This window comes from Aedes albopictus, chromosome 2 (genome assembly GCF_035046485.1).
Source record: "Aedes albopictus strain Foshan chromosome 2, AalbF5, whole genome shotgun sequence".
Classification (NCBI taxonomy): domain Eukaryota; kingdom Metazoa; phylum Arthropoda; class Insecta; order Diptera; family Culicidae; genus Aedes; species Aedes albopictus.
Genome location: NC_085137.1, coordinates 86,648,874 through 86,675,024, shown reverse-complemented (window position 1 = coordinate 86,675,024; position 26,151 = coordinate 86,648,874). Strand labels below are relative to the sequence as shown.

The 26,151-nt window shown below is 39.9% G+C and overlaps 3 protein-coding genes across 3 annotated transcripts in view; 2 read left to right on the top strand and 1 right to left on the bottom strand.

Annotated features, from left to right (window-relative positions):
* The window catches only part of LOC109427842 (zinc finger protein 27-like), a 37,198-nt gene extending 27,472 nt beyond the window's left edge, over positions 1-9,726 (top strand). The window contains exons 2-4 of the mRNA XM_062850031.1: positions 1,841-2,560; positions 2,626-3,931; positions 4,298-9,726. Coding sequence (XP_062706015.1) covers positions 1,849-2,560; positions 2,626-3,931; positions 4,298-6,041 — 3,762 coding nt within the window. The 5' untranslated portion in view covers positions 1,841-1,848 and the 3' untranslated portion in view covers positions 6,042-9,726. The remainder of the gene's footprint in view (positions 1-1,840; positions 2,561-2,625; positions 3,932-4,297) is intronic.
* LOC109427854 (dnaJ homolog subfamily C member 7) overlaps positions 1-15,275 on the bottom strand; it is a 67,391-nt gene extending 52,116 nt beyond the window's left edge. Inside the window, exon 1 of the mRNA XM_019703432.3 lies at positions 14,813-15,275. Within this exon, the coding sequence (XP_019558977.3) occupies positions 14,813-15,057 (245 nt within the window). The 5' untranslated portion in view covers positions 15,058-15,275. The remainder of the gene's footprint in view (positions 1-14,812) is intronic.
* A 10,362-nt stretch (positions 15,276-25,637) lies between these two features.
* The window catches only part of LOC109427874 (serine/threonine-protein phosphatase 1 regulatory subunit 10), a 30,383-nt gene continuing 29,869 nt past the window's right edge, over positions 25,638-26,151 (top strand). The window contains exon 1 of the mRNA XM_062850030.1: positions 25,638-26,149. The gene's annotated coding sequence lies outside the window, so the exon portion shown is untranslated. The remainder of the gene's footprint in view (positions 26,150-26,151) is intronic.

Sequence of the window (26,151 nt, the reverse complement as noted above, 5' to 3'; positions counted from 1 at the left end):
TCAGAACTGTATCAATTAACCTTATTTAAGTTGAATTATTCTGTATTACTTCTAAATAGAAATTAAAATTTGATCAGCAAAATTCGGTTGTTGTTTTCGCATTGTTATTGCTTTGTTAGTTACGCCCTATTCGCGAGTTACTCCCGATATATTCTCGATCGGCCTAAAGACTTGTAATGAATACTCATCATGAAACACTGCGCTATGAAGCCAGCATAAATTCGTGCGATGGATAATAGATGTTTAGCATTATTATGATGCAAGTACAATTGTTTCACATAAATTATTCCCATCAAGTTGCAGCAAGCAAAAACACTTTTTTATTGACAATAAATCAGGCCAAACATGTCTAAAGGTCCTATCTGCAGAAGAGAGGCTCTCTTAAGTTACCCTCTCTTTCGTTAATATCTCAGCTGTTTATTTGTTTTATAAGTGTCTCCTTGCATTGAACGATGGTCAAAACAATCGTCTTTTGATTTGTACTGTAAAAATAGTTGAAAAGTGTACCACTACATTGCAATAATTGAAAGAGAAAGTGAACAAAGAGAGCCTCTCAAATGCAGATAGGACCTATTGAAATGTTTGGCCTGAAATTCCAATGAAATTTTTATATCATGATCGGTTCTTACTAAAAGTTAACCCAATGAGTCTAAAAATTACAAAAAAGAAAAATTTTATGTGCCTGCAGGCTGTCTTGATTGTTTATTTACATTGCAATTTCCTTTAATTTAACCAATTGAAAATATTTCATGAATTTTATCGTAAACTCATCAAGAGTTTTTATTTTTGTCATCAATTATTGTAAACGCTTCATGATATTATCATGCAGTACAACAACATAAGGGCGCAGCGGTTAACGCGCAGTTTTTTTTTCTGTTCGGGTGCGCCACTGCGACCAGTATTTTGATCTTTTGTGGCATTACCCGTATCCTTAGTATTTAGTGCATGTCGTACTAACTCCATTGTCAGACAATGAAGCATCGATTTCTGTACAGCTCTTGCTTTGTTGCCTCAGAGGTTGAAGAAATCGAATGTGATGAAAAGGTACAGTTTTCATAGAGATTTAGATCCCAGTGAAAGTGCGCCCCTATCAAACACAATCGATTTTATTTTTGAGAGAAACAAAACGGTGGTTCTGATATTTATACATGCATCAGAACTCTGCCCCATCCATAATCTTGCTTGCTAGTTTAGTCCCAAGACAACAAAGAAAACCCGGGGCTCGAGGCTAGTTGCAAAATATGTCAATGAGGCCTTGAATTACCAGAACTTAACAGTTCTTAATAGGTTAGTACGCAATTAGATACGTAAAGCATGTTTGTTTTCCAAACATCAAGTGTAGTTGGCAATGTCCAACTCTTTAACTATCAGCAAGGCAGAATGAATGCAATTTTTGAAACTGTCCCCAGTAACAAGGACTTTGTACCATGAATCCTTATTACCAAAACACATTACCCCAGCTTGACAAACCGGATGTTACTAGGGTTCGGTTTTGTAGATCTATTACCGTAACGCAACCCAAAAAGGTGATCTACCCACGCTACGGGCTCCGTTAAAGATCGACCATCTTTTAAACCACCTCAACCATTCCTTCATCGGCACGGGTCGCCTGATACCTTGAATTGGGGTTCCCTGTTTGGTTGACTTTTACCCCCGGAACAGGTGGTCCGTAGTGTTATTAGCCAAACCCGGTCGGTCCAGGAAATGACGATGATTGCAAAATAATCTGTTTGATTGAAATTCTGTAACATAGAATTTTTTTCTATAAATGCATCAGCATTCGTAATTCTTTTACCAAACAAAAAAAAGTACCGATATATGTTATTCTGCCTGCTTTCAGAAACTACTATGGATCCTTCAACGTTCGCGATCTGGGACCCCTCTCAGCCGAATGCCAAAATGAAGATCATCAATATTCCCGGGCAGGGCCCGGCGCAGCTAATAGAAACCGTATCGCCTAATGGCGGTACATCAGGCCAAGCCGAACAAATTATACTGCAAACGCACGATGGCCAAGAGTTCCTGGTGGACGAAAACGATATCGGCCGGATAGACCAGATTCCTCCAGAGAACCTAATCTACATGGCCACCGACGATGGCTCGTTAATACAGGGCGAAGTGGTACACGTACAGCCGGAAGATATACACCAACAGGTGATACATCAAGGCCAGGAGTACATGGAGTGTGAAGTGACAGAGGAAGTTATTACCGACGATTGGGTCCAAACCGATGGCCAGGAATGTGTCCAAGTTACAGTGGATCAACTGGGAGCGACCACCGTCATTGGTGCCACCGAGGATGACATCACGGTGCCGCTACCAACCGATCAGGATGAGTATACAACCTCTCGGCCGTATCCGTGCGATTTCTGCAGCCGAAGGTTTAGGAAAAAGACCAACCTGATGAACCATATGATTGCACACTCAAACGATCGACCGCACGTATGTAACTTGTGTGGAGCCCAGTACATGAGACGGGGTGATCTACTGAATCACCTGAAACTACACGCATACGTTCCGGACGATCAGGAGGAGTCGATGCGGCACGACACAGATGAATGTAAGTTGTTGAAAACTGATGAAACTAACAAACAAATCATATCCTAAAGTTTAATTTCTTTGCAGTTGAATACGATCTTTCCGGATCAACGCCGCCCAGTCTGAAACCATTCTCCGAAGACGAGGACGACCTGCTGATCCCAGCGGCCACACGTTACGTGCCTGTTCCAACACCAGCGCCGAAGGCGTCTAAAAAACCTCGAGCAAAGCCCAGCGCTTCTAAATCCGGCAAAAAATCATCCAAGGCTCGTCAATCTCAAGCGCAACGGCAACAACAGGAAACTAAATTCAACCCGTCGGTGGAACCGTTCGTCAACCTTCCACCACGGTATCCAGTGACCGACGACCGAAAGCCATTCGTTTGCCAGAAATGTGGCATCTCATTTGCCCGGGAGTCGGCACTGGCCTCGCACGCTCGTATACATGGGGGCGACTCTCCCTTCGACTGCGAAACGTGCGGACATCGGTTCTGGGACCGCGTAATGCTACAGGAACATATCCGGCAACGGCATGCCGCCAATTTGGTAGCTGCTCCAACAGAGATATCTGCGCTGGCTGATAACGTGGCAACACATCTGGAAGATGCTGATCAAGATAACATCGTCGAAGAAGACGTTGAAGGTCAATATTACTGCGACAATTGCGGAGTAATGTTTCAAAAACGGGAACTATTGAAACGACACATAAAACAGGTTCATTCTGTTCGAGAGCAAAAATTCGAACCGATTAGTCAAATTGTTCGCCAGCGACAGCAGAATCAACAGCAGATACAGGAGGAGGAGGAGGAAGACGACGAAGATACAGACAACCAGATGGAAGAAATCGAACCTCAACAATCCCTGTCCTGTAACGTATGCGGAGAAGTTTTCGTGGAAGCACTGGATCTATTGGCCCACGCGGAAATCCACGCCCGGTTCGAACCCCACAAGTGCCAGCTTTGCCGGGAATCCTTTCCGGACGAAAGCACCATCAAAGAGCATGTTCAGAACCAGCATACCCACGAACTGACGGAAACTTCCTGTGTGATTTGCGGAAAGCCCTGCAAGAATCATGCCGGCCTGTTGAAGCACGCCTTCGAGCATTCGCGCGAGCGGACCAAACTATTCGGAACGCACAGTTGTTCCAAGTGCGGCAAAACGTTCCACAACAAGGCCCGACTCAAGCGACACATGGTTTCCCATCGGAACAAATCGGTCCGGTGCGAGATTTGTCAGGAAGAGTTTCCGGATGGGCGCAGTCTAATGAACCATCGCCACTCGCATACGAAAACCAAACAGTTCCCCTGCCACCAGTGTGGGAAAACTTTTGGCTCACGCTCGTCACAGCAGATTCACCTCAGGATTCACTCCGGGGAGCGGCCTTACGGGTGTCGGTAAGTATCGTTTCTGATGATGCTATTACCTGTCATGATTTTATGTGAAACTGACTGACTATATTGCCACCATGAATTATGAGAGTTTCTTTCAAACAAAAGTTTTGTTCATTTGATCATAAAATATTGATTGATTGATTTATCTTTATTTGAGAGACTTTCAGCCAGGTTCGTCTCTTGATCATAAAATAATTCGTTTCCATACGTGTATGCTTTGACACTTCGTTCAATTTCCTCAGCCTTTATAAAGGAAGTGAAATGTGCGTTCAGTATCTTCTAATTCTGCCCTCTACTGCTTATCATATGTCAGTGCGCGATTAAACATTTCAGCAAGTCTACTAACATCATTCCTTTTCATCTCTGCAGCTTCTGCTGGAAAGCCTTCGCCGATGGAGGAACGCTACGCAAACACGAGCGGGTCCACACCGGTGAGAAACCCTACGGTTGTTCGGTGTGCCCTCGTGCCTTTAATCAACGAGTGGTGCTACGAGAGCACATACGATCTCACCACTCCGCGCCGGACACCAAACGAGGGACGGCCACGCAGCCGTATTTCTGTGCCGTGTGCAGTCAACTGTTCGAAACCTCGATGGAACTGATTCAGCACTTGATTCAGCACAGCGATATGAACACGGCCATGAAGCGACAACCACCTACCTTCCCCAGAAAGTACAAACGACGAAGGAAACTTAAGTCAGATGAAGAGGAAAAATCCTCGTACACCAGCAAAAGTAGGAAAAAAGAGACCAATATCACCTACGTAGAAACGGAGCAAGAACTCGCAGAAGATGAAGATTTGTTGAAGGATCCGGAGAAAGTTATACTAGCCTACGGGGCAGGGATTTCGAATAAGAAACTAATAGCATCTCCCAAATACATAGGCTCTTACGATCTATTTACCCCAACATCAGCTGACATTAAACCCTCGACCGTAGATGACAATGGGATTAATCTACTTAGCAATGTAGTTCTCGTCTCTAACAGTGAGAAAAAGATAAAATCTATCAAATCAGAATCTCCAAAAGGTCGCGGAGTAAAACAATCTTTATCGCCCGGAGCGATACCAACCAACCAGCCAGGAACATCCTCTTCCGGGTCAAGACCTCGTATGATCCATACTCAGAAAACCCGAGTAGCCGTCAACGATGGGAAGCGTAAAACCAAAACCGTCATCACCAAAGACATCAAGAGCCACCCAGAAAGCTCCACCAACCCATACTCAACCCTGGAGTTCAAACGATCCAAAAATCGCACGGTGCCAACCTACCGGGAAATCCCGTCTGACAAGATTTCCTCGGAAAGTTTCCCGCTCCTAGATGACGGACGGGAAGATGACGGCGACGGAGATGACCAATTGGAATCGAACCAAGCCGCTCTTGATGCCTTATCCAGTAGCACTAGCCAGCGACACCAACAGGAGGTTCCCAACTATGAGGATCTTCTGAACCAGAACCTTCTGATGGAAATCTCCCGTAAAGACAAATACATCGACAAGTACAATAGCGACATCGTCAACGACCTCGAGGAAATCCTCCGCTCTCCTATCAAGACCACTAACAATAATGTGCCACCAGCGGTCATCATGGCCACACCCAAAGCTAGTCACCACCACAACAACAGCCAAGATGAACAGGACGAAGAAGAGCTGGATCAGAAACCTCGCAAAGCGTCCCGCAAGCAGCAGGTGAAGAAAATCAGCAAAGAGTCCGCACAGAAATCGCTCACTTCCGCGCTACGCAGTCAACGGCTGACCCGGCGTCAGCTGGAACGAGAGGTCAACTTCCTGCGGGAAGCCTACTCTCCTCCGAACCCCCACTCAACCGTCAGTATCAAACAAGAAAAGGATAGTCCGGACAAGCTTTCCGCTATGCTGTTGAATGATCTCCAGCAGCCTTCTTCGTCTTCCATGGCCGTCCCCAAGATGGAACCATTGCAACAGGATCCCCTGGCGATGACCACAGGCGGTGTTGGCGAAATGGAAGACACCGAACTACAGGAGGCAGTGCCTCCTCCAGTTCCACCGGTGGTGCAAATATTCCAGTGTGAGATCTGCCTGGCGGTGTTCGACAGTCGCTCTCAGCTATTGGTACACGTGCCCATCCATATCTGAATTTATCGTTAACTGTTGCTTTAATTTTTGATTGATTGATGATAACGTTACATCGATTTCTCTCGCATATGATCTTGGTTGACCGGAAAACTTACTTGGAAAGAAAGTAATTCCAACTGATGCGAAAGTGTTGTAAAATAAGGTTACACAGTGAAGCTTAACTACTTGCATTATAATTGTAGATGTTATTTTTGAAATTACAATTGAAATAAAAATGTGAAATTAGAAGCTGAAAATAGTCGCATATTTATTACAATATCCGAAAAATTAAAAAAAAATCATTTATTTTTGACAGACAACTGCAGGGCTGTTAAATCATTTATTTTTGACAGACAACTGCAGGGCTGTTACAACAGTCGCGGTTTTCGCGAAAATCGCGATTTTCGCGGATTTATGTGCCAGGACGCGGATTTCGCGGATCCTTCAAATTTGGTCGCGGTTTTGTCTGATTTAAGTCGTGCATTTCGCGGATGCCTGATGGCAGTTGTAATTTACTTTAAAACCATTTTTAATTATCTTAAACTTTTTTCCACCAAAGCTTCTGTCAAACGTTATCTTCTGCAGCTTCAATGTAGTTTCTGTTTTAAGAAACTTTTCAAAACTACAAAATATATTGAAAGTTTTCATTTTCATTTTCATTTTGCAGCATTTGGTGGGGCAATGAGAGCGCAAGTCAGTCCAAAGCCGATGATAAGGAGGGGTAATGGCTGAATAGTCTTTGCTGACCACATAAACGCCATGGGATAGGAAAAGGGTATTTTGGTGTGGGATTAGGGTGTTGGTGCAGACTTGACGATATCAATGCTATTCAGATGCAAAATAATTTTAAGGCTCAATAGTGAATCGCATACCTTCCAAAACCAAAAAACAATAATCCACAAAATACCAAGCAAGTCATAGAAAGAAAAAGCGCCCGATTGTTTATTTTGTCAATTATAACAAACGGAAACTTCTACCCTCTCCGACTCGCCAGTCACCCCGGAAAAAATGTCCCTTCAGTTCTGGCAATATATTATCCCCAATTAAGCCTTTAATCGAATTGTCCGCGTGGTCTTGTAGTACCCCTGCTAGGTAAGAATCAGTCATTGCCATACATATTAAATGCTAGACATGACCCCATGGATAGCATTTGCATATGTAAAAGCTTTGCTGATGTGACTTTCCTATTAGGCAATTCTCTCATCTCATGTTTGTCTTCAAAACCTTATCAAGCTTAGAAAATTGAAGTTGATAAACAATACATTACAAGGTTCGAATTCCCATAGAATGAGATCATTCATTCGCACTACAACACCATAGGAGATAATACCATATTGGCTGATTACAGTACAAATGTGAAAAATCTCCCTTTTCCCCCTATCCGCAACCCTGGGACGCGCCCTGTTGGATTTCGAAAGCCTCGGAGAATATTACAAACCTTCAATGGCATTACCATAAACTAACCCACATTGGCCATTCAGGGGTCTGACTGGGCCTATTACCCTCCCTCAGTTTGTAATATTCTCTCAAACTTGGAATTATATTTTCCCGGCACATAAATGACTTCGACAAATGTTCGATATACTATGCAGCGTCATGATCAGTATAACTATATCAGATGACTTGGTGATCTGATTCTTACAGAATTGTTTGCCATTGATTATACATTCAGCTATTCTAATCATTACTGCAAAGGCCATCGACCACATGCCTGAAATCAAAGCTTCCTGGAAGATATAATCCAAGCCCAGGGACAAAATATATTGAAAGTTGCAAATGTATGCAAATTTCTCCAAGTCAAACATTTTTGAAATGGAATGACAGCATCCTTCACGAATGTTTGCGAGGCAAGGGTCATGCACTGTTTTTGAACCGATCTTATATCTTCGTAAGAAAAACCATATGAAAAGATTAATAGTGTCTCTACAATTTCTCTAGATTCTGATGGTATTTCCCAAATTGGTTGAAATTCTCTGCTGAGATATCGCAACTTTGATATTAGTTTTGTCCTGTATCTACAGGCTTATATCCAGGATTGAGATCTTTCAATTCGGTTCTCTGCTCCACTATGGGTGATCAGAACTAAACATTCCAAACAATTTTGAAAAAAATAGGTTATACCGAAAATTTCGTAAAAACAGAGACGAGCAAAGATTTACTTATAAATGCTTCATTTCAGTTCATGTCAGTTTATAAAATATTCATAGTTCAATTTTGTAAATTGAACAACAGTAGAAACTTTTGTCATATTTAAATTTCAAAAAAAAAATAGTTTAATAAAATGTTGTATGTAACTCGTTACAAAACTCGATTTTTTCAACACTCTTCGTATTAATCGTGCTGGAAAAATTGACTTTTTGCAACTCGTTACATAAATTGCTATTCATTTCGGGATTTAGCATTAGATATTTGTTTCCAAAATTCTTATTTTTTTTATGTTGGAAGAATCTAATCAACAAATTATTTCTAAAACTCACCTTTCATTTTTTCACTTCGATGAGCGTACCTTGAAGTTAATAAAATAGGAAAACTCTGATGGTCTGCTTCAAAGGTTATCACAACTTTAAAATTATATTTTCTCCTGTGACTAAAATAGCTCGGCTCATAATACCCTTTCTGTAGGCAATAGTTCTTCTTGTCCAGCATCGTCGTTATTTATATCTCGTTAACCAAGGTTAAAAAACGTTGCCCTTATTCAAACTATGAAGTATTTCTTAAGAATAAGATCACTTGAATACAAAGATGGCCGCCTTGCAGTTTACTTGAGTTTGCCTCAATAAATGAAATGAATCTCACAATGAAACTCGTCGATTGTACCTACATATTATTTTTCTTATAATTTGGACTAATGAAACCAAATCATTGTGCTTCCTGTTTCTAGAGCAAAGTATGATTGTTCCTTGGCCCTGAGCCATTCGGCGGGATCTGCTTCGTATTCTGCTGCTCTGTAAAATGCAACTAAGCGAATTTATGGTCACTCGAATCACTTCCCCCTAAAAGCCAATCCAAGCGGCTCGTTGTGATAAATCACAAGAAAATCCAACAACTACTTGGTCTCAACATCTACACCGATCTAATAACTTCACACTGCCCCTGTAGATACCATCTACAAAAGATCGAAGTAATCCTAATAGGGCACTGCATTGTTTTGATTTTGTATGGGATTTTGACGTTTCTTGGCCTTGTAGTTTACAAAATTTCTGTAAGAGTGAAAGAGAAGGAAAGACTTGCATGCAGTGCCCTATTGTCGCTTCTGTGCGAGGAGACAGAAACATCAGAACATGTCCTCTGCTATTGTAGTGCACTCACCTATCGTAGGTTCAAGGCTCTTGACAAACCCTTCTTAGGGCTTGCTGTAAATATGAGTCTTATTCCCCAAGGGCCCAAGGACGTGGTTGGCTTTATAAAGCTAATCTCACCAGAATGGAGGAACACACTGTAATTCATCAATAAGCTGGTCTTGAGTTCAATCGACACTAAGGTATCTCAGCAACAAACATTTTACTGAGATACTTCACAGAAAAATGGTTTATCACAAAATAATTTGAAAAACTTGTATCGGGTTCAGAGATAGTTGTTCCTGAAGTTTTGGGAATCTCAATACGTTTTCTGTAATAACACAAACAAAGGTTGACGAAAAATGTGGCCCTAATGAAAAATCGTTGAAAACTTCATAGGATCTACGAAACTATTCTTAAAAACATGTCATTATTCAGTACAAAATCTTGTTCAATATGAAGTTTGAATATTTATGTTCGTGTCGCGGATTTGTTTCTCGAGTCACGGATTTTATTTCCGAAGTCGCGAAATTCGCGGATGATATTTTGGAAATTTTGTAACAGCCCTGCAACTGCTTTTTAACTGAATTTTGGTCCAGTTAACGAGCGCCCAGTTAAACAGCAGTCAGTTGTAGAGCGGATGCTGTATTTGCGTCGCCCACTGCTTTCGATGCCAACAGTTCAGCCACGGAATGAGAAATTGCCACCTGGAGGCAACATGTGTGAACTGCGGAGAACGGCACCAGACATCGGAGTGCATTCTACCAGCAAGAGGCGACACTGCTGCCAACGAGGACCGCTCACAAACCCGCTGTGCCAACAGCAGCCAAAACCATAATTACTGCGAACTACAAGGGATCCTCTGTTCGCCTCAAGCATGTAGCGTTTGAAGACCAAGAGGAGAACGAGGAACCCAAGGAACGGTTCTATGAAGATTTAAACGATACCTGTACTAGCTTCCTTGAAATCGATGTGATCACGAAAACCTGGTTTCAATTCAACAACTCAATGTAGGGTGACTAAGTGTATTATCGGCAGGTTTATACTTTTCGTCATAGGGGGTTTTTATGGGTCAAATTTCCTGAAATTTGAGAGTTATCTGCCTTGATTGAGAAGGATTTGAAGCCAACTCTGAGAATAACAGGTTTAAAAAAACCCCCATGACGAAGAAAATAAATTTTATTTCTAACTGAAAATTTGTATTAAAATGATGAACTCACGAATTCCCTGATTGTCACCAGAATTCCCTGAGAATTCCAGGATTTTTCCAGGTCGAGTAAAATAATTCCCTGATAATTCCAGTTTTTCCAGGTAGTAGACACCCTGTAAAACTGCCGAAAATACGTAAATTCCCCTATCACGAAAACAACGATATTGTGACTGTGAGAGCGGATCGAGACTCGCCGGATGCCACCCGTGGGGGAGGAGTAGCGATTCTGGTGAGGAACGGACCTCCTCACTCCAAGCTGGAAACTTCGACGAGCACGATCGAGGCTGTTGCCATTACAGTGAACATCATCGCTGTCTATTATCCCAGCTTTCTGGTGGATGCAATGAAGGCGTGGCACAGTATATGGTACTGCACCAAATTTAACAAAGCAGGATGAATCCTGCTCCAAGAGTATGAGTCCACGGATTTATACATACACGCTCCGGAGTCTCCCACCCGCATTTCTACTGGGCGAGGGAGGCCTTTTACCCTGGACTTGGTGATCTCCAACAACCAGGTGCAGATTTCAAGGCCGATAACACACATCGAACTTTCGTCGGACCACCTGCCGCTGCTTTGACAAAGCGAACTGAAGCACAGTCGCTCGAAAAGTCGATCTGTAAGTCGACCTTACGGAAGATTGGATTAACAATCTGGGCCGTCCGCAGAAAATCGACGATGCCATCGGCAAAATCTCCACGATCGTCAAGGCGGTTGAAGACTGAAGAGGCTGGTACGTCCCAAAAAAAGAAGGAAATCCCCGACGAGCTGAAGCTGCTGATTCGTTTGAGGAATGTTCGGCGTAGTCAGTTTATTCGTAGACGTGACCCGCTGATTTGACACACAGTTGTACATCACCTGAACAACGTTATCAGCACCAGAGGCGCAGAACAACGATGCAGGAACTTTGGTTCGACGCTGAAAAATCCGGATAATGGCAGCAACAAATTTTGGAAGCTAACGCGCAGCCTCCGGAACACGGTCAAGTACAGCCCCTCGCGGTAACCTCGTATAGCGTCTATCACAGAAAGCCGAAGATTTCGCAGCAACGTTTGCTGACGCTGATAACAACGAAGAGCGTGGCGATCCGGAAACTTCGACGGCGGTGGACACTTAAAACCACCAAATTTGCGTTGCAAGATACGCTGAAAACCGAAAATCTGCCGGACAGAAGGAATCCGGAACACCTGCCTCAAACATCTACCAAAGAAATAGATTGGCTGCTTGGCTGTTTAGACCAAAGTATTTAACATATTCTGATTTATCGACCGTATTCAATTTATAACTTAATCATTTTATGGCTATATCGGTATTTTTCTACTCAGAGTATAAGGGAGTAGAGATCAAAGTGGAAAATGAAATGAAAGATATGATAATATTCGCTAGGTTGCGAACAAGTATGAAATTTTTTATAGAAGGTGAAATTAGGCAAGTAGGCCATGTATTGAACGAATACATCGAATGCGTGAAACTTCTGCCGTACGACCTGTGCTTTTAAATAGATTGGCTTGGTTGGTAGTTCATATCACCTTACCAAGACTGGCAAAAATTTCAGGCACCCAACTACCTATGTATTGTTCTGTTTTCATCACAAGTTCTATCGATCGGTAGCTGTAAACATTTAAATCTAATGTTTTTGAAAATCAAAAATGTCTGAAAATATCAGGTTGTGATGTTCTGGGTATTGTTCATGACATCAAACACATTTAATTTCCTAATGTATGCTACCTTGCATAAACACATCTAAATCGTAAAGTAATCCTGATGTAGAAGACATCGGGGAACGTCTGAATCTAATGTCCTTAATTCTCTAAGAGTACATCGTTCAACATCAGCACGACATTGACTCATAACTAACGTTTTTAGATGTATGTTGATGTTTATGAGAACATCAGTTTACAATACATACTTTTTAATGTAACATTAGAGCCTTATGTATTTGAATGGTTTTTGATGCTTATACTTTCATTTTTCATTTTGCAGCATTTGGTGGGGCAATGAGAGCGCAAGTCGATAATAAGGAGGGGTAATGGCTGAATAGTCTTTGCTGACCACATAAACGCCATGGCATAGGAAAAGGGTATTTTGGTGTGGGATTAGAGTGTTGGTACAGACTTGACAATATCAATGCTATTCAGATGTAAAATAATTTTAAGGCTCAATGGATGACAGAAAAGCTGTTAGAACAAATTGAACCCATAATATTCTCATTGTAAAATAAACCTATAACAACCCAGATCACGGGAGGTCCCAACTTATTCTATTTATTTGTTTTCAGAGTACATTACATTGGCATGAATGTTTTCTCCCTTTAGAAGGAACTGGAGAGATAGATCTGGTCCAAAATAAGTCCACATCTGATTATGTTGAACATATTTTGGCCATACCTCAAACCACCATTTTAGTCTATATTATCGCTCCGCCGAGCTTTAGAACAGTTCTAACAAGGCCATAACTACATTCACATGAAATAAATATTTATTTGTAAAATTTAATACCTCTTCGAAGCTGACTACAACGTTGACACCTTCTTTGTTTTTGGTGCTTTTCCGTGCGTTTCATTGGAAGTGGAAACATTTTCTCTATTTTTGATACTAAACAGCAAGGTTGCAACCATTCATTTGCAGAGATTTACATTCATTTGCTATTATCTCATTTCAGAAGCATGCTATGGAAAAACAATGTATGGATGAATTTTACTTTGTAGTTTTATCTGAAAGTTTGCCGAATAACATTTGGGTCGCACACGCATTCCAAAGTCGTGAGCGAGATGTGAAGGCAACTTTCCACAACGTGAATGAAATTTACATTCACCGCGTGGAGAGTTGCCTTCACAGCTCGCTCACGACTTTGGTATACGTTTGCGACCCCAATGTTATTCGGCAAACTTTCAGATAAAACTACAAGGTTGAATTCATCCATACATTGTTTTTCAATAGTGTGCTTCTGAACTGAGATAATAGCAAATGAATGTAAATCTTTGCAAATGAATGGTCGCAACCTTGCTAAACAGCATATTTAACTGACATCCAAAATGAAGGTCATCACATAGTTGAATGCTTTTCGTGTTCCAATAAAAAATAACCAAGATTTATAGTAGAGATTATGTGATAAATATCATAAAACTCCCTAGGTGGGCCAAAATACCTGCCCGGTCCAAAATACCTCCACTAACCTACACAACAAGATTCGAATTCCCATAGAAAGAGATCATTCATTCGCACTACAACACCATAGGAGATAATATCACATTGGATGATTACAGTACAAATGCGAAAAATCCCCCTTTTCCCTTTTGTTAAAATAAGTATGATTCCACAGAATATCATGCACCGTTTGCAATCGTAATTTGATTATTGGAAATCTATTTTTGTTACAATAGGGTCTGGGACCATTTGAGCAGGAGCACCTATTTTGGGCACTTGCTGCTATAACTCAGTCAATTTCAAACCGATTGACTTGAATTTTTGAACATAGCTAGATATTGCGCCTTTCTGATCGTGTTTTGAAAATCAAGTCAATCGGTTCAAAATTGACTGAGTTATATCAGGAAGTGCCCAAAATAGGTGCTCCTGCCCAAATGGTCCCAGACCCTACCTCAAACGAAGAACGCTGATATCATTCGAATTAAATATAGTCGGTGGTGTACGTACAGCGTACACTTAATTACCTTAAAATCAATCATGACTGACCCAGCCATGGTTGAACATAATTGGGTATTCGGAGTCAATCAACATTAGGTACGCTGAATATCTGTGACAAAGTGTATTCTTCGATTCAAATCAATACATACCTACCTACATATATAAATATACAAGAATAAGCTAGTAAATGCCACTTGAAAATCTAGGTGTGCCAAAATCATCTATAAGCACAAAACGAACAATCTAACAAACCACATCTTTACCTTACAATTACGCATTCCATTTCCGTTCAGATCTTTAAATGAAACGGTGCAATCTGTTGTAGGTGTTTGCATGTTGATAAAAGTACAAGTCTGTAAACGCTGTAAACTTTATGAATTTTGTCATGATTGAGACATTCTCAGGTAACATATCAAAAAATCATTTTCTAGGTTAATCACCAATTGCGTAGGTGTTTCGAATGTATGTTCGATACTCCATCAATTAACAATCCGTTTTAAATGCGGCGCTATACCCCAAATTGTTATATCAACATCATTGCCTGTCCATCTTAATCTTGACCCCGATAATGTTCTGTTTACGTGATATTGCGTCACACTTTCCCTTCCAAAAGAAAATCAATCCATCCGTCTTTCCCGCAGTACAGCACAAAGTACTCACGTTTGGTTGCTGATGGGAATCGGAATAACCTCGTCCAAATCCATGTCCACCGGGATCGGCTCCTGTGCTGCAAACGGTTTCTGTTCCATCACCGCAGGTTCAGCCGCCCGTTCGATGGTAGCTGCACTGGCAGCATCCATCGTCGCCGAATCTTCCGAGATGCTGGACTTGGGACTGTCGTCGTCAATCACAATCACTTCGTCGTTTTCGTCAGTCACCAAATCGATCACTTGATCCGTCGACATTTTTTGCGCAATTCTTGCACCCCGGAACCACAAACTCAATGATAACTCTTGTAGAAACCTACGGAAATTCCAATGATTTTCTTCGGTCCGCGACAACCAGGAAATCGAACTGGAAAACGGGAAGATAACCACTACCGAACGGCCGATGACGGCTTGCTGATGCTCGTCTGTCTTTACTTTTTCAGGGTCTGGAAGAAAAACATCCACAAACGATACGGAAATCGGAGCTTTTTTGAAAACCTTTGGCAGTGTTGGTGCGAGTTCACCATCAGAGAAAAAAGCTTTTTTGACAGCTCGATAGAGCTGCCCGGAATCTATCCCGCCTGCTACACGGTGTTAGAAAACGAAGTAGAAAACAACCCAATACGGAACCGCCAAACTACCCAAAGATGACCCAAAATTGAGATCTTTGACGCAATCCCATAGTTCAGCCCTAGGACATAGTTTGTATGAGGAAATTTTTTTGTTCGGGTCGAACTGTCACTTTATCGATTGAACTGTCATTCTATCCACGAAAATTAAAACTGTTTTGTCAATTAAACCATCAAAACAAAGGTATTTTAATCCAATAAAATCACGTTATACTCAGAAAAATGAGCTCTTTTGATTAGGCTATAGAAAATAGCAATATTTTATTCACTAAACAACCCAATTTCAAGACCTCGATGTATACCAAAGAAAACCATTAAATTTTCTGTGTCCAGTCCGGTACCCAATAAATATTCATTACAGTGTTTTTTTCGTGTAAGGGAAGGTTCAAATATTACGTCCATCGTTTTTCGGGATTTCTAGACCCCCCCCCCCTCTGTCACGCTATTTTCCTATACCCAATACACGTACTGTCACACTTTTCTAGACCCCCCCCCCTCCCCCAAAGTTGGACGTAATTTTTGAACGTTCCCTAAATTGCCTTTTGTGTAAATTATATTTCTTCTTCTTCTTCTTCCTCTCCTCTTATGGCGAGACTTTATACCGTCTATACTGCCAAGTGTTGTCAAGTCGTGAAGCGTATGTTTAGGGCATCTCCATCGCCCAATTTTAGAATCGAACGCGATCTCTATAGATCTTTTTTTTGTTCCTTCAATTAATAGATGGCACCGAACGATTTTAGTCGGTGATTATATTTTTAATAGTACTGTAAGAGTGATGAATCGTTCTTTGTTTTGTGTCGGCTCTTAAATCGTAATATTATTTTGTTTAACAAATTTAGAGATTTCTCGGTAATTGACAGTGTTTGCCCGGCTAAGTAGTGAATCCATGTTATCGTGTTCTGTTAATATTTTGTAATTTGTTCTTGATTGTGCATATTTTGAACAGTGTAATAAGGTATGGGTGGAATCCTCTTTAACCCCACAACTTTCGCATTTATCGTCTTGTTCTAATTTCCACATATATAATTTTTCTTTTGATAGTGTATGATATGATCTTAATCTGCCTATTGTTACAATTTCTTGTGTGTCTAGATCTAGAGTATCGAACCAAGGTTTTAGTGTTGGTTTAGGCATAATATCGTAATGTTTAACTCCTTTTTGTGTAGATATATTAGTGTATTCCACTCTCCATTCTTCTAGTGTTTCTGTTTTAGCTAGGTTTATTGTATCTTGTAGGGGTATTTTTGTGTGTATCATTTGATCGCTGTTGCATCCTTCTTTAGAAAGGCTATCTGCGTGTTCGTTTCCTGTCACCCCTTTGTGTCCTGGAACCCATTGTAAGTTTATTATTTTGTCAGTTTTATTCAGTTTCTTTATTATGTCCGTTATAATAAAATTATCCTCCGTATTTTTATTTTTCAAGCTTATTAATGCTGATTGTGAATCAGTGAGAATTGCGAATTTATCGGTTTCCTTAGTATTGATAATATCTATGGCAGTATTTATGGCCATGAGTTCTACATTCATAATTGACATTGCGTTGTTTACTTTGCATTTTAGTTTTTCATTATTTTGTTCATACCATATTCCAATACCGCAAGCGTTAGCTGTTTTTGATCCGTCTGTATAAATTTTATGGAATTGCTCGTAGTTCTGGTTTAGGTAGCTTAATGCTATCGTTTTAGCTGTAGTGTTGTTCATTTCCTTTATTTTTAATCCAGGGATTTGGGTTCTTATTATTTGGTTGGCTTTGTTTTCATTTATTTCATTGTGATTTGTTTTGTTATTGGTTAGTATGATTAAATAGTTGTTTTCATACGTTGTACATTCTAAATATGTATGGTTTTTAGGAAGAAGTTCTATTTCTAGAAATTTTGAAATTATTTGTACAATAGGTTTGTCATGGAAAAACGTTTTAATTGCTTCTTTCTTTACTAGCCATTTTGCACGATATTTTATTGGAAATTCTCCTGCTTCAGAATATAAAACATTAATGGGCGTTGACTTTAGTAATCTTAGGCATGTTCTCAATGAACAGTTAAATGACGAATTCAGTTTTATTAGATTAGTTTTTGCAGTTCCACCGTATATTGTTAATCCGTAATCTATTTGAGATCTTATGATTGCTTTGTTTATCTTAAGCGCTGTTTTTGGGTGGGCTCCTTTGCTTTTTTTACATATCATTTTCATAACGTTTAGTCTTTTCTTTACTTTATCGTTCACGTAGTTTATGTGTGGTTTGTGTGATAGTTTATTATCTAATATGTAGCCTAAGTATTTATGTATTTCTTTCTGTTCTACCTCTATGTTGTTTATTTTAATGTTTATTTTATCGTTAAACCTGGAGTTAAATAGAATAACTGCAGATTTGTCGGGATTGATATCTATTTTTAACGCTGCTAGTTGGTCTTTAATTTGGTCTAGAATTATGTTTGCTGTTGTTTCTACCTCTTCTAGTGAATCTCCGATAATTGTGATTGAAAAGTCGTCTGCAAATTGAATAAAAAAAATTTTATCTGTTGTTACATCGTGTAATGTTTTCGTGTATATGTTGAATAAAATTGGTGATAGTGGGCACCCTTGGGGTAGCCCTCTGTTTGTTTTTTGTTCTATGTCTCCGTGTAATGTCTGTAAAATGACTTTCCGGTTTTTTAAGTATAATTCTAGCCATGTTGTTATTTTTCTTGGGATTTTTAAAATATCTAGTTGTTTTAATAATATATTTATATCTACCGAGTCAAATGCTTTTTTTAGGTCTAGGAAAATTGTAGCTGCTATTTGTTTTTGCCTCTTGGCTTCAGTTATGATTGAATTGATATGGTTGATACAATTTATTGCCGAATAACCTTTTCTAAATCCGTATGATAAGTCAGGTATAAGGTTTTGTTGTTCTAGATATAGATTTAGTATTTTTTTAACCTCACAGTTAATTATTTTTAAGTTGACGTTTATTAGAGCGATCGGTCTGTATGATGTTTCTTTTAGTTTATCTTTTCCTTGTTTTAATATGGGTATTATTTTAATTAATAGCCAATCTTCTGGTATTTTCTCGTTTGTCCACACTTGGTTGGTTAACTCTAGTATTTTTGTGAGAAGATTTATATTGGTATTTTTTAAGAAATAGTATGATAGTTTATTTAGTCCAGCTGCCGATGTGTCTTTTCTTTCTTTGATTGTTTTAATCATGTTTTCTATTTTGAATGATGCTACGTACTTTTCTTCTTCTACATCATAGTTTGTGTTTGTTAGATTATTATGTGTTTCTTCTTTAAAGTTTAATTCTATAAATTTAGTTGCTAGTTCTTTGTTATTTATGATCTCAGCATTTTCTTTGTGTTTGTAATTACCACTCACGCATCTGACTATACTCCACATTTCATTTACACTTGTCCGTTCATTTATTTCATCTAACATTTTGTTCCTGTATTCGAATACTTCTTTTTTCAACGCGTTTCTGAAATTTCTTTCTGCTTTTTTGAATTCGAGTTTGTTTGCAAGGGTTAAGTTGTTTCTGAATTCTATATGTTTTCTGTTTTTAATTTCGTACAGTTTTTTGATGTTTTCGTTCCAGTATGGTTTTATTTTCTTTTTGCTGTTTGGATGGATGGTGTAGGTTGCCTTGTTTAGTGCTTTTTCAATTTCTTTGTTTAGATGTTCTATGTTTGTTATTGATTTTGGGTCTATTTGATTAATGTTTTCAATTGCTTTATTTTTGCTGATTATTGTTTTTGATGTTTTATTACTGTATTTGTTGTATTGTGTTATTTGGCATTCAATTAGTTTGTGGTCTGATCCTAAATCTTCTGAACTGGTTTCCCAACTTGTTATTGGGCCTAGTTCTGGAGTTGTAATTGTGAGGTCTATTGCTGATGAATTGCTATTGATATCTTCCCACCTGGTTCCTACTCCCGTGTTTAGAAAAATTGTGTTACTATTTCCAATTATTTCACTTATTAGTTCTCCTCTTCTGTCAGTTTTATTTGAAACACTGTCCCATGTTGAGTGATGAGCATTCAGGTCGCCTCCTAAGAATACTGGTATTGTACTGTTGTCTATGTAGTTGAAGAGTTTTTCGAGCGGTTCTTTTATTTCTGCTAATTGTGTGTCTGGTGGTATATATAATGAAATAAATAGAATTGGTTGTTTTGTGTTTTTTACTTTAATTGCTGTCATTTCAAGTTCTATGTCTGTAAATATTATTTCTTCGTATATAAGTGTGGGATGAATTAAAATTCCTGTGCCACCGTAGCCATCTGGTCTACAGTTTTTAATGAAATTGTAATTGAGAAATTTAAATTTCTCATCTGGCTTAAGCCAAGTCTCTTGAAGTAAGAATATATGTATGTTTTTGGTTTTAATGTATGTTTTTATGGTTTCTCTTTTATGGAGAGGTCTTATGCTGTGTATGTTTAGTTGAGATATGTTTAAATCGTTTAAAAAACTATTATCCATAATTATGTGTTAATTGTTACTCTTTTGTCGAGTTTTAGTAAATTGAATTAAGTTTTGAATCATTGTAGCTATTTCAATTAGGAGTAAATCTGAATCCAATTGGTTTTCAGATGATTTGTCTGTTATTTTTTCGAATATGTGTTGTAGTTGTTTCGTTAAGTTTTCCTGTTCTGTTTGTAGTTTTTCTGTTTCCGTAACTCTGTGTGGATTGTTTTCAATTACTCGTACTTGTTCAGGATAGGTTTCTGCTGTCGGAAAGATGTTTTTTTGTATTTCTGGTCTGGTTTTGTGTTGTTTCTGTGTTTCGTTGGTGTTCATGTTGCGAATGATTGTCTTGTAGTCAAGTTTTGTAGTAGTTTGGTTGACATGTCTAAACTTTGTGTTCGTCGTACTGGGTTGTTCCAACTGTGGGAATTCAACGGTAGACTCTAACAAAGCGTATCTGTTGGATGTTTGTATGCCTTTCTTGGGGTAAAGTTCTTCTGCTTCTTGGAAGGTCATTTTGTTTACTGTCATTGCTACGTTTATGTGTTCCATCCTAACTCGCTCTGGACATTCTTTGTAAGTAGGAAGATGGTTTTCCCCACAGTTCCTACAGATTCGCTTTTGAGTATCGTTGCATCCCGTGTGATTTTCTGTTTCTGGTTTACCGCATTTGATACACGTTTTTTTGCCCTTACAAGCTGTGTCTTTGTGCCCTAGCCTCCAGCACTTTGTGCAGATTCTTACTGGGTAGATGTAAATTTCCGGGTTTCTGTATACCCCGTAGATTTGGACTGTTCGAGGAAGTTCTGGTCCTTCAAAGGTGATCTTAATGGAACGTGTGTTAATGAGTTCTGATTTTGGGTCTTTGGGGTCTTTGCGTCTTTTTATTCTTTCGATTTTTGTGATTTTTTTTTCAGAGATTGCGTTTTGATAAATGTCTTTTTCAGTGAGTGAGATTGGTACTTGGTTTATTATGCCTGTTGTTTCTAGTAGCATTCTCGGGATGAATGCTCTGTAGTTGTTGTTTTTTAGGAGTTGAGTCGCGTTTAATAGTTTTTCGGTATCTTTAGGTTTTTTGTAGATTAATTTGTAGCGGTATTGTCCTGCTTGTTTGAGTTCTGTGAATTGGTCTAGTCCTGCATCATGGAGAAATTTGCCCACTTCCATTGGTTCGAGCAATTTTTCCCCTTCCTTGATTGAGATTGGTTCGATAAAAAGTGTGTTGTGTTGATTGTTTTGGATCCAGATGATTTGGTTGTTGTTGTTTTTTTGGCTGTTTGTTGGTTTTTCTTTCGTCGTGTTTTTTGTGGTTTGTGAGGTTAGGTTTTCGTTTGTGTTTGTGATTGTCTGTGTTTGGATTTGTGAGGTTAGGTTTTCGTTTGTGTTTGTCTGTGTTTGTGATCTTGTGAATAGTTGTTTGTGTGGTTGTGATTTTTTTAGCTGTTTTGTGTGTTTGTCTTGGTACGTGTCTTTTTCGCGGCGTTTTCGCTGTTGGTTTTCGTTTTGGGTTGATGTTTGTTCATTTTCCGAAAATCCCATGAAAAGATCTTCCTCGTCTGTGTTGGGTAAATTGGTTTCCATCCATTCCTTACCTTTATCGGGTGGGAGCTTTGGGTCGTCTGTTTGTGTGGTGTCCATGTTCGGAATCAGTCCAGCATAAAGCTGGCGTTCCTCCCTTTCACTTTCTTAACCTAGCTTACACTTAATCACTGATTTTTCTCTATTTATTCTATTTACAACTTATGAACTAACACTTTCTGACCGATTTTTCTCTCTTTTAAGCACTTATATTTACAACTTAGGATTAAAAAAAACTATTAATTGAAGGAATTAATCAAGAACGATAGAAATATGGATAAGGAAAAACTTTCGGACGCGGTTTTTTTTTCTTCGCTTCACTACACTTGACGCTTGGCTAACGGTGCTCTCTTTTTGTGGTCCGCTTCAAACGACGGTGTGACGAGGAGTGGTAAATTATATTTAGCGTGTTACGCCGATCTGACAGCTCAGACAGAGTGGTTTCTGCTTTTAGTGGTGTTGCGTGTACGTACACATTGCATTACACGAACACTACCTGAGTTACTGGTTGAAAATAGTAAACAAAAATCAGCTGTTCCCGGCAAAATCAAATGGGCATATTTTCAACCAGTAGATTTGCATTAGTGTTCGTGACGCCGCGCTGCGAAACCACTAGTAAGGGACTAAACATAAATTACGTAAGTGGGTACCGAGGATTGTTCACAATCTGCGAATTTGACTGCGGAAAAAATCGCGACCATGACGCCGCTGCCCTAGGATGTTCCGCCCAATCCACGTGAGCGATCATGAGGCAGAGTAAATACTCTTTACTCAGATGTCTGTGAAGTTTCACAGAGATTTGCTCCACAGCTTCACATAGATTGAGTAAAGAGTATTTGCTCAACTTTATTCATACGGCCTATTATCGTCATGGTTGAAACCCGAAGCTTCCCCACACCCGACAATCGAATTTTCTCAAAATCCATACGTGAAACCCAACGTCGGACCTAGTGCGCTAGAAAGCGGACCTGGCCCTCTATCCAGCGCACTGTAACCGACGTACGTCCGACACACGGTTTTGCAGAAAAATCGATTTTTGCGTGTCAAAAATTCCGATTTTCAACTGCATGAACAATAATGTGCGTTTAGCACTAAATTGATTTCCGGAAAAACTTCATTGACTTCCGCTGAATGAAGTTTTTTCGGAAATCAATTTAGTGCTAAACGCACAATATTGAACATTGCAAGGATTTCGCGATGATCGTGCAAATCTTCAATCTATGAAAGAACAATGTTCACACATCCAACAACAGAGGAAACAGTGCGTAAACAAACCTATTAGTTGAAACACCACCCTAAAATGCGCACCTACTGCTAAATTACTGTAGCGGCAACTGCAATTAATGTATTGGTATGAACATGTGATGGGACAATTTTGTTTGCCTGTGCGTCGTATTAGTCGTATATTTACATTTACCCAAAATTGGCTCATTGGGTTCAAGATCCCCGTTGGATCCGAGGTTGGATCAACGCATGCTTGACGTTTGCTCACACCCCCCTCCCTACAACTTGACAGATGAGCTTACATATTCGACAGCGAGTTCAACAGATTGTTTTGGATTACCGTATTACCCCGTTAATACGACACCGACTGTTGTCGTATAACCGGGGTAAACTTTTAATTCGACAAACTAGTCACCCTACACCACCATGTTCATTGAAATTTGGCAACTCTATTTTTGTTTATGTTTTGATTTCCGGATTTGTTATGAAATATAATTTCATCAAATAATGCGGTGGCGCGAATGAAAAGTTCGTTCTTCCTACGATTGTTGCCATCCTCAGTTCATTGCGGTTGGTCCCAGGCGGTTTGGGTGTTGAATAGCACTAACTCAGAACTTCCGAAATTTGCGGCTGCAAGAGGAGTTGCTGCGGGTGCGAGTATAAGCGCAATATCAAACTGTTTTGCATTTACAGTGTACATCGCTGTGACATTTGAACACTTTTTAATTCGACATGTGTCGTATAAGCGGGGTACGAATTAAAAAGTGTCGTATTAAAACGTGTCGAACCAGAGGGGTAAGACGGTATGCCCCTATCAACCAAATTCTATTTTTTTTCTCATATGACGAAGCCATACACCCCTGATAATTCCACTATATGGGGTTTGACAGCAAGAACACTCATTCCACTGAGCTACTCTTGCCGTTCGTCACAAATACATTCAAAAACATCTGTCACTTCGCGAAACCCACGTGCTTTTGTTTTTGGCGGGAACACTTATTCTTTTGTTTTGCCTTGCGACTGTCATGCGGCGGTATGCCTTGCGAGCGTACGACCGCCGCGGGACTCTAATAAAAGATAAGCGCGACAATATTGATACAAATACAAATGCGTACAACCATCTGACAAATTGTTAAGCATTTGTTTCATAGAGTGAAATGCATATGAGTTAGTGTGTTGAGCCATTGTAGGCATCAACCGTTTGGCATGAGGTGATCCTACACTGCCACCATTTCTCACAAGTTTTGGTTTTCAAGTCGTTCGACAATGTGTGAACACTATAACATACTGTTACTGATTGACATACATTACACAAAACGTTCTTTATAGTGTATAGCGCTAGGTTTTATGTTGTTCAACATGACAACAAATGTTTATGTTACTGTTACATTAGGGAACGTTCAAAAATTACGTCCAACATTTGGGGGAGGGGGGGGGGGTCTAGAAAAGTGTGACAGTACGTGTATTGGGTATAGGAAAATTGCGTGACAGAGGGGGGAGGGGGGTCTAGAAATCCCGAAAAACGATGGACGTAATTTTTGAATCTTCCCTTAACAGTTAGGAGAAACTTACTGTTTAGAATATATGACAAGTTGTATTCTTCTATGCGGGCTGTCGGACTTTGATTTTTATCAAAAGGTGATAATATTTTGGGATAATAAATTTAAAAATGAGTAGTCCTGCTCAAGGTAAGTAAAAGGAAGGTAATCCAACATGCTAGATCACACAATCCGCCATATTGGAATTTTGAATGACAGCTGGCAAACTTGTTTTGATTTGGAAGTTTATCAATAATAGCATGCCATGACCTAAAAGTTGTCACTTCATGTTGTATATACTAGCGAGCTAATATGTATCGGGATTTCAATCAACGAGCGTGTGTCACAAATTCTAGCATCTAAGATAATCATTCCAACGACTTCCTCTAGAGCAGTATTTCCCGTCCCCGTCCCGGATCCTTCTGAAATCCTGATAGAATTGCCATCAGTTTGGAAGGAAAGGTTTAGAATATATGAGGCCACCGGGTAAAATTTTCATTTCAAAACTAAGCTGCCGGAGCTTCACCTTCACGCCTTTCCTCCAGATTCTGATTTTTAAAGTTTTTCTTCAAATTGAGATAGTATACTTTTTTGTTCTGGATTGTCGGCTCAATGTTTTGTGTCCATGGGACTTATCAGCTCCTAGAGCTAAAAGGCAACGGGCGGAGTCAGTAAGGATGGCTTTTGGTTTTTTGTGAGGAATGTTTACTGCTAGATTAGGAGTATGCGCTTCCACCGAGAAGATGCTGCAGCTCGGTGGTAGCGCTTCGCGCTTGGTGATAAATACCATCTCCGAAAGGACCGGTACCGACTGAATTTTCCCCCTTCGATCCATCCGCGTAAAGAACGGTGCATCTTTGAAAACCACGTTCAATTACTTCCTATACGACGGGTACTACCTTTTCTGGCGGGTCACCCGCCTTAGTTGAGTGTTCTGTACTTGGTTCTGTACCTTCCATTTACGGCCTGTGTGGTCCTTAGGCGTTGACAATTAAGAGGAAATGTACTTCTCGTTTTTTGGGGGGAAAGCATAGCAGTTCTACGAACGATCGTGTAGCAGCTGCTCTTCCACTTTCCACTGCGTCAAAATTTTTCACTTGTGTAAGGGTAAACAACAACTCCTAGCAACCCTAGCAACCCCACAGAAACCGATAGAGTAAAGTGTAAACAAACTTGCCAGCAGTCACCTCCACCACCCCCGCCATAAACCTCTCCCCGCATCTACTGACTGCGTATATGCCAGTACCTTCCATTATATTTACCTTGGTCCTGCTTTTACGTGTACCTCCCCAGTGGGCAGAAATAAAGCATTTGAAATACGAAAATTGCAGCCAGCAGGGCAGGGAAATAATATCGCCCAACCTCTTTGGGGTAAGCTTTTTCAGCTGTTTGCCCGCCTCCAACCCGACAACGAGAAAGCCGCCCGACGCTTTGTTCAGAAAGATTTTAGCGCTTGGTGAGTTATGACGTGTTTACGACCGTGCTCTTCGAGAAGTAGATTTTTCACAAGGCTGTAGCAGAAATTGGATTTCAGACTGCATTTTCCTCCATCTTGTCCCAGCCTTGGTTTGTCGTTTTTTCCCTTGATTTCGAGTGATTCGGCTACAAATCGAAGTATTTTCGCGAACATTTTCGTGGTATCACGCTGAGGTACCATTCTCCGGCGGAGAAAAGTCGGTTGGCGATAGTTTTCCATGGAATTGAGTTGGAATTTCCATGAGTCGCTGAGTTCATCATCACCGCCATCTTAGAAATCGATTACCAGTTCGGAGAAAATTTTACACCTTTACCATAACGTGGCAGCTAAGTAGAATAAAATATCGCTGAAAACGAGGAAATATTGCTGCAAATTGCGCAATAATACTTATGGACTGTTGATCATAGTTTGGGAAATGTCTGCTAATTTGTTAGTGGGCCGCCAGAGAAGAATTCTGAGGATTTCGAGT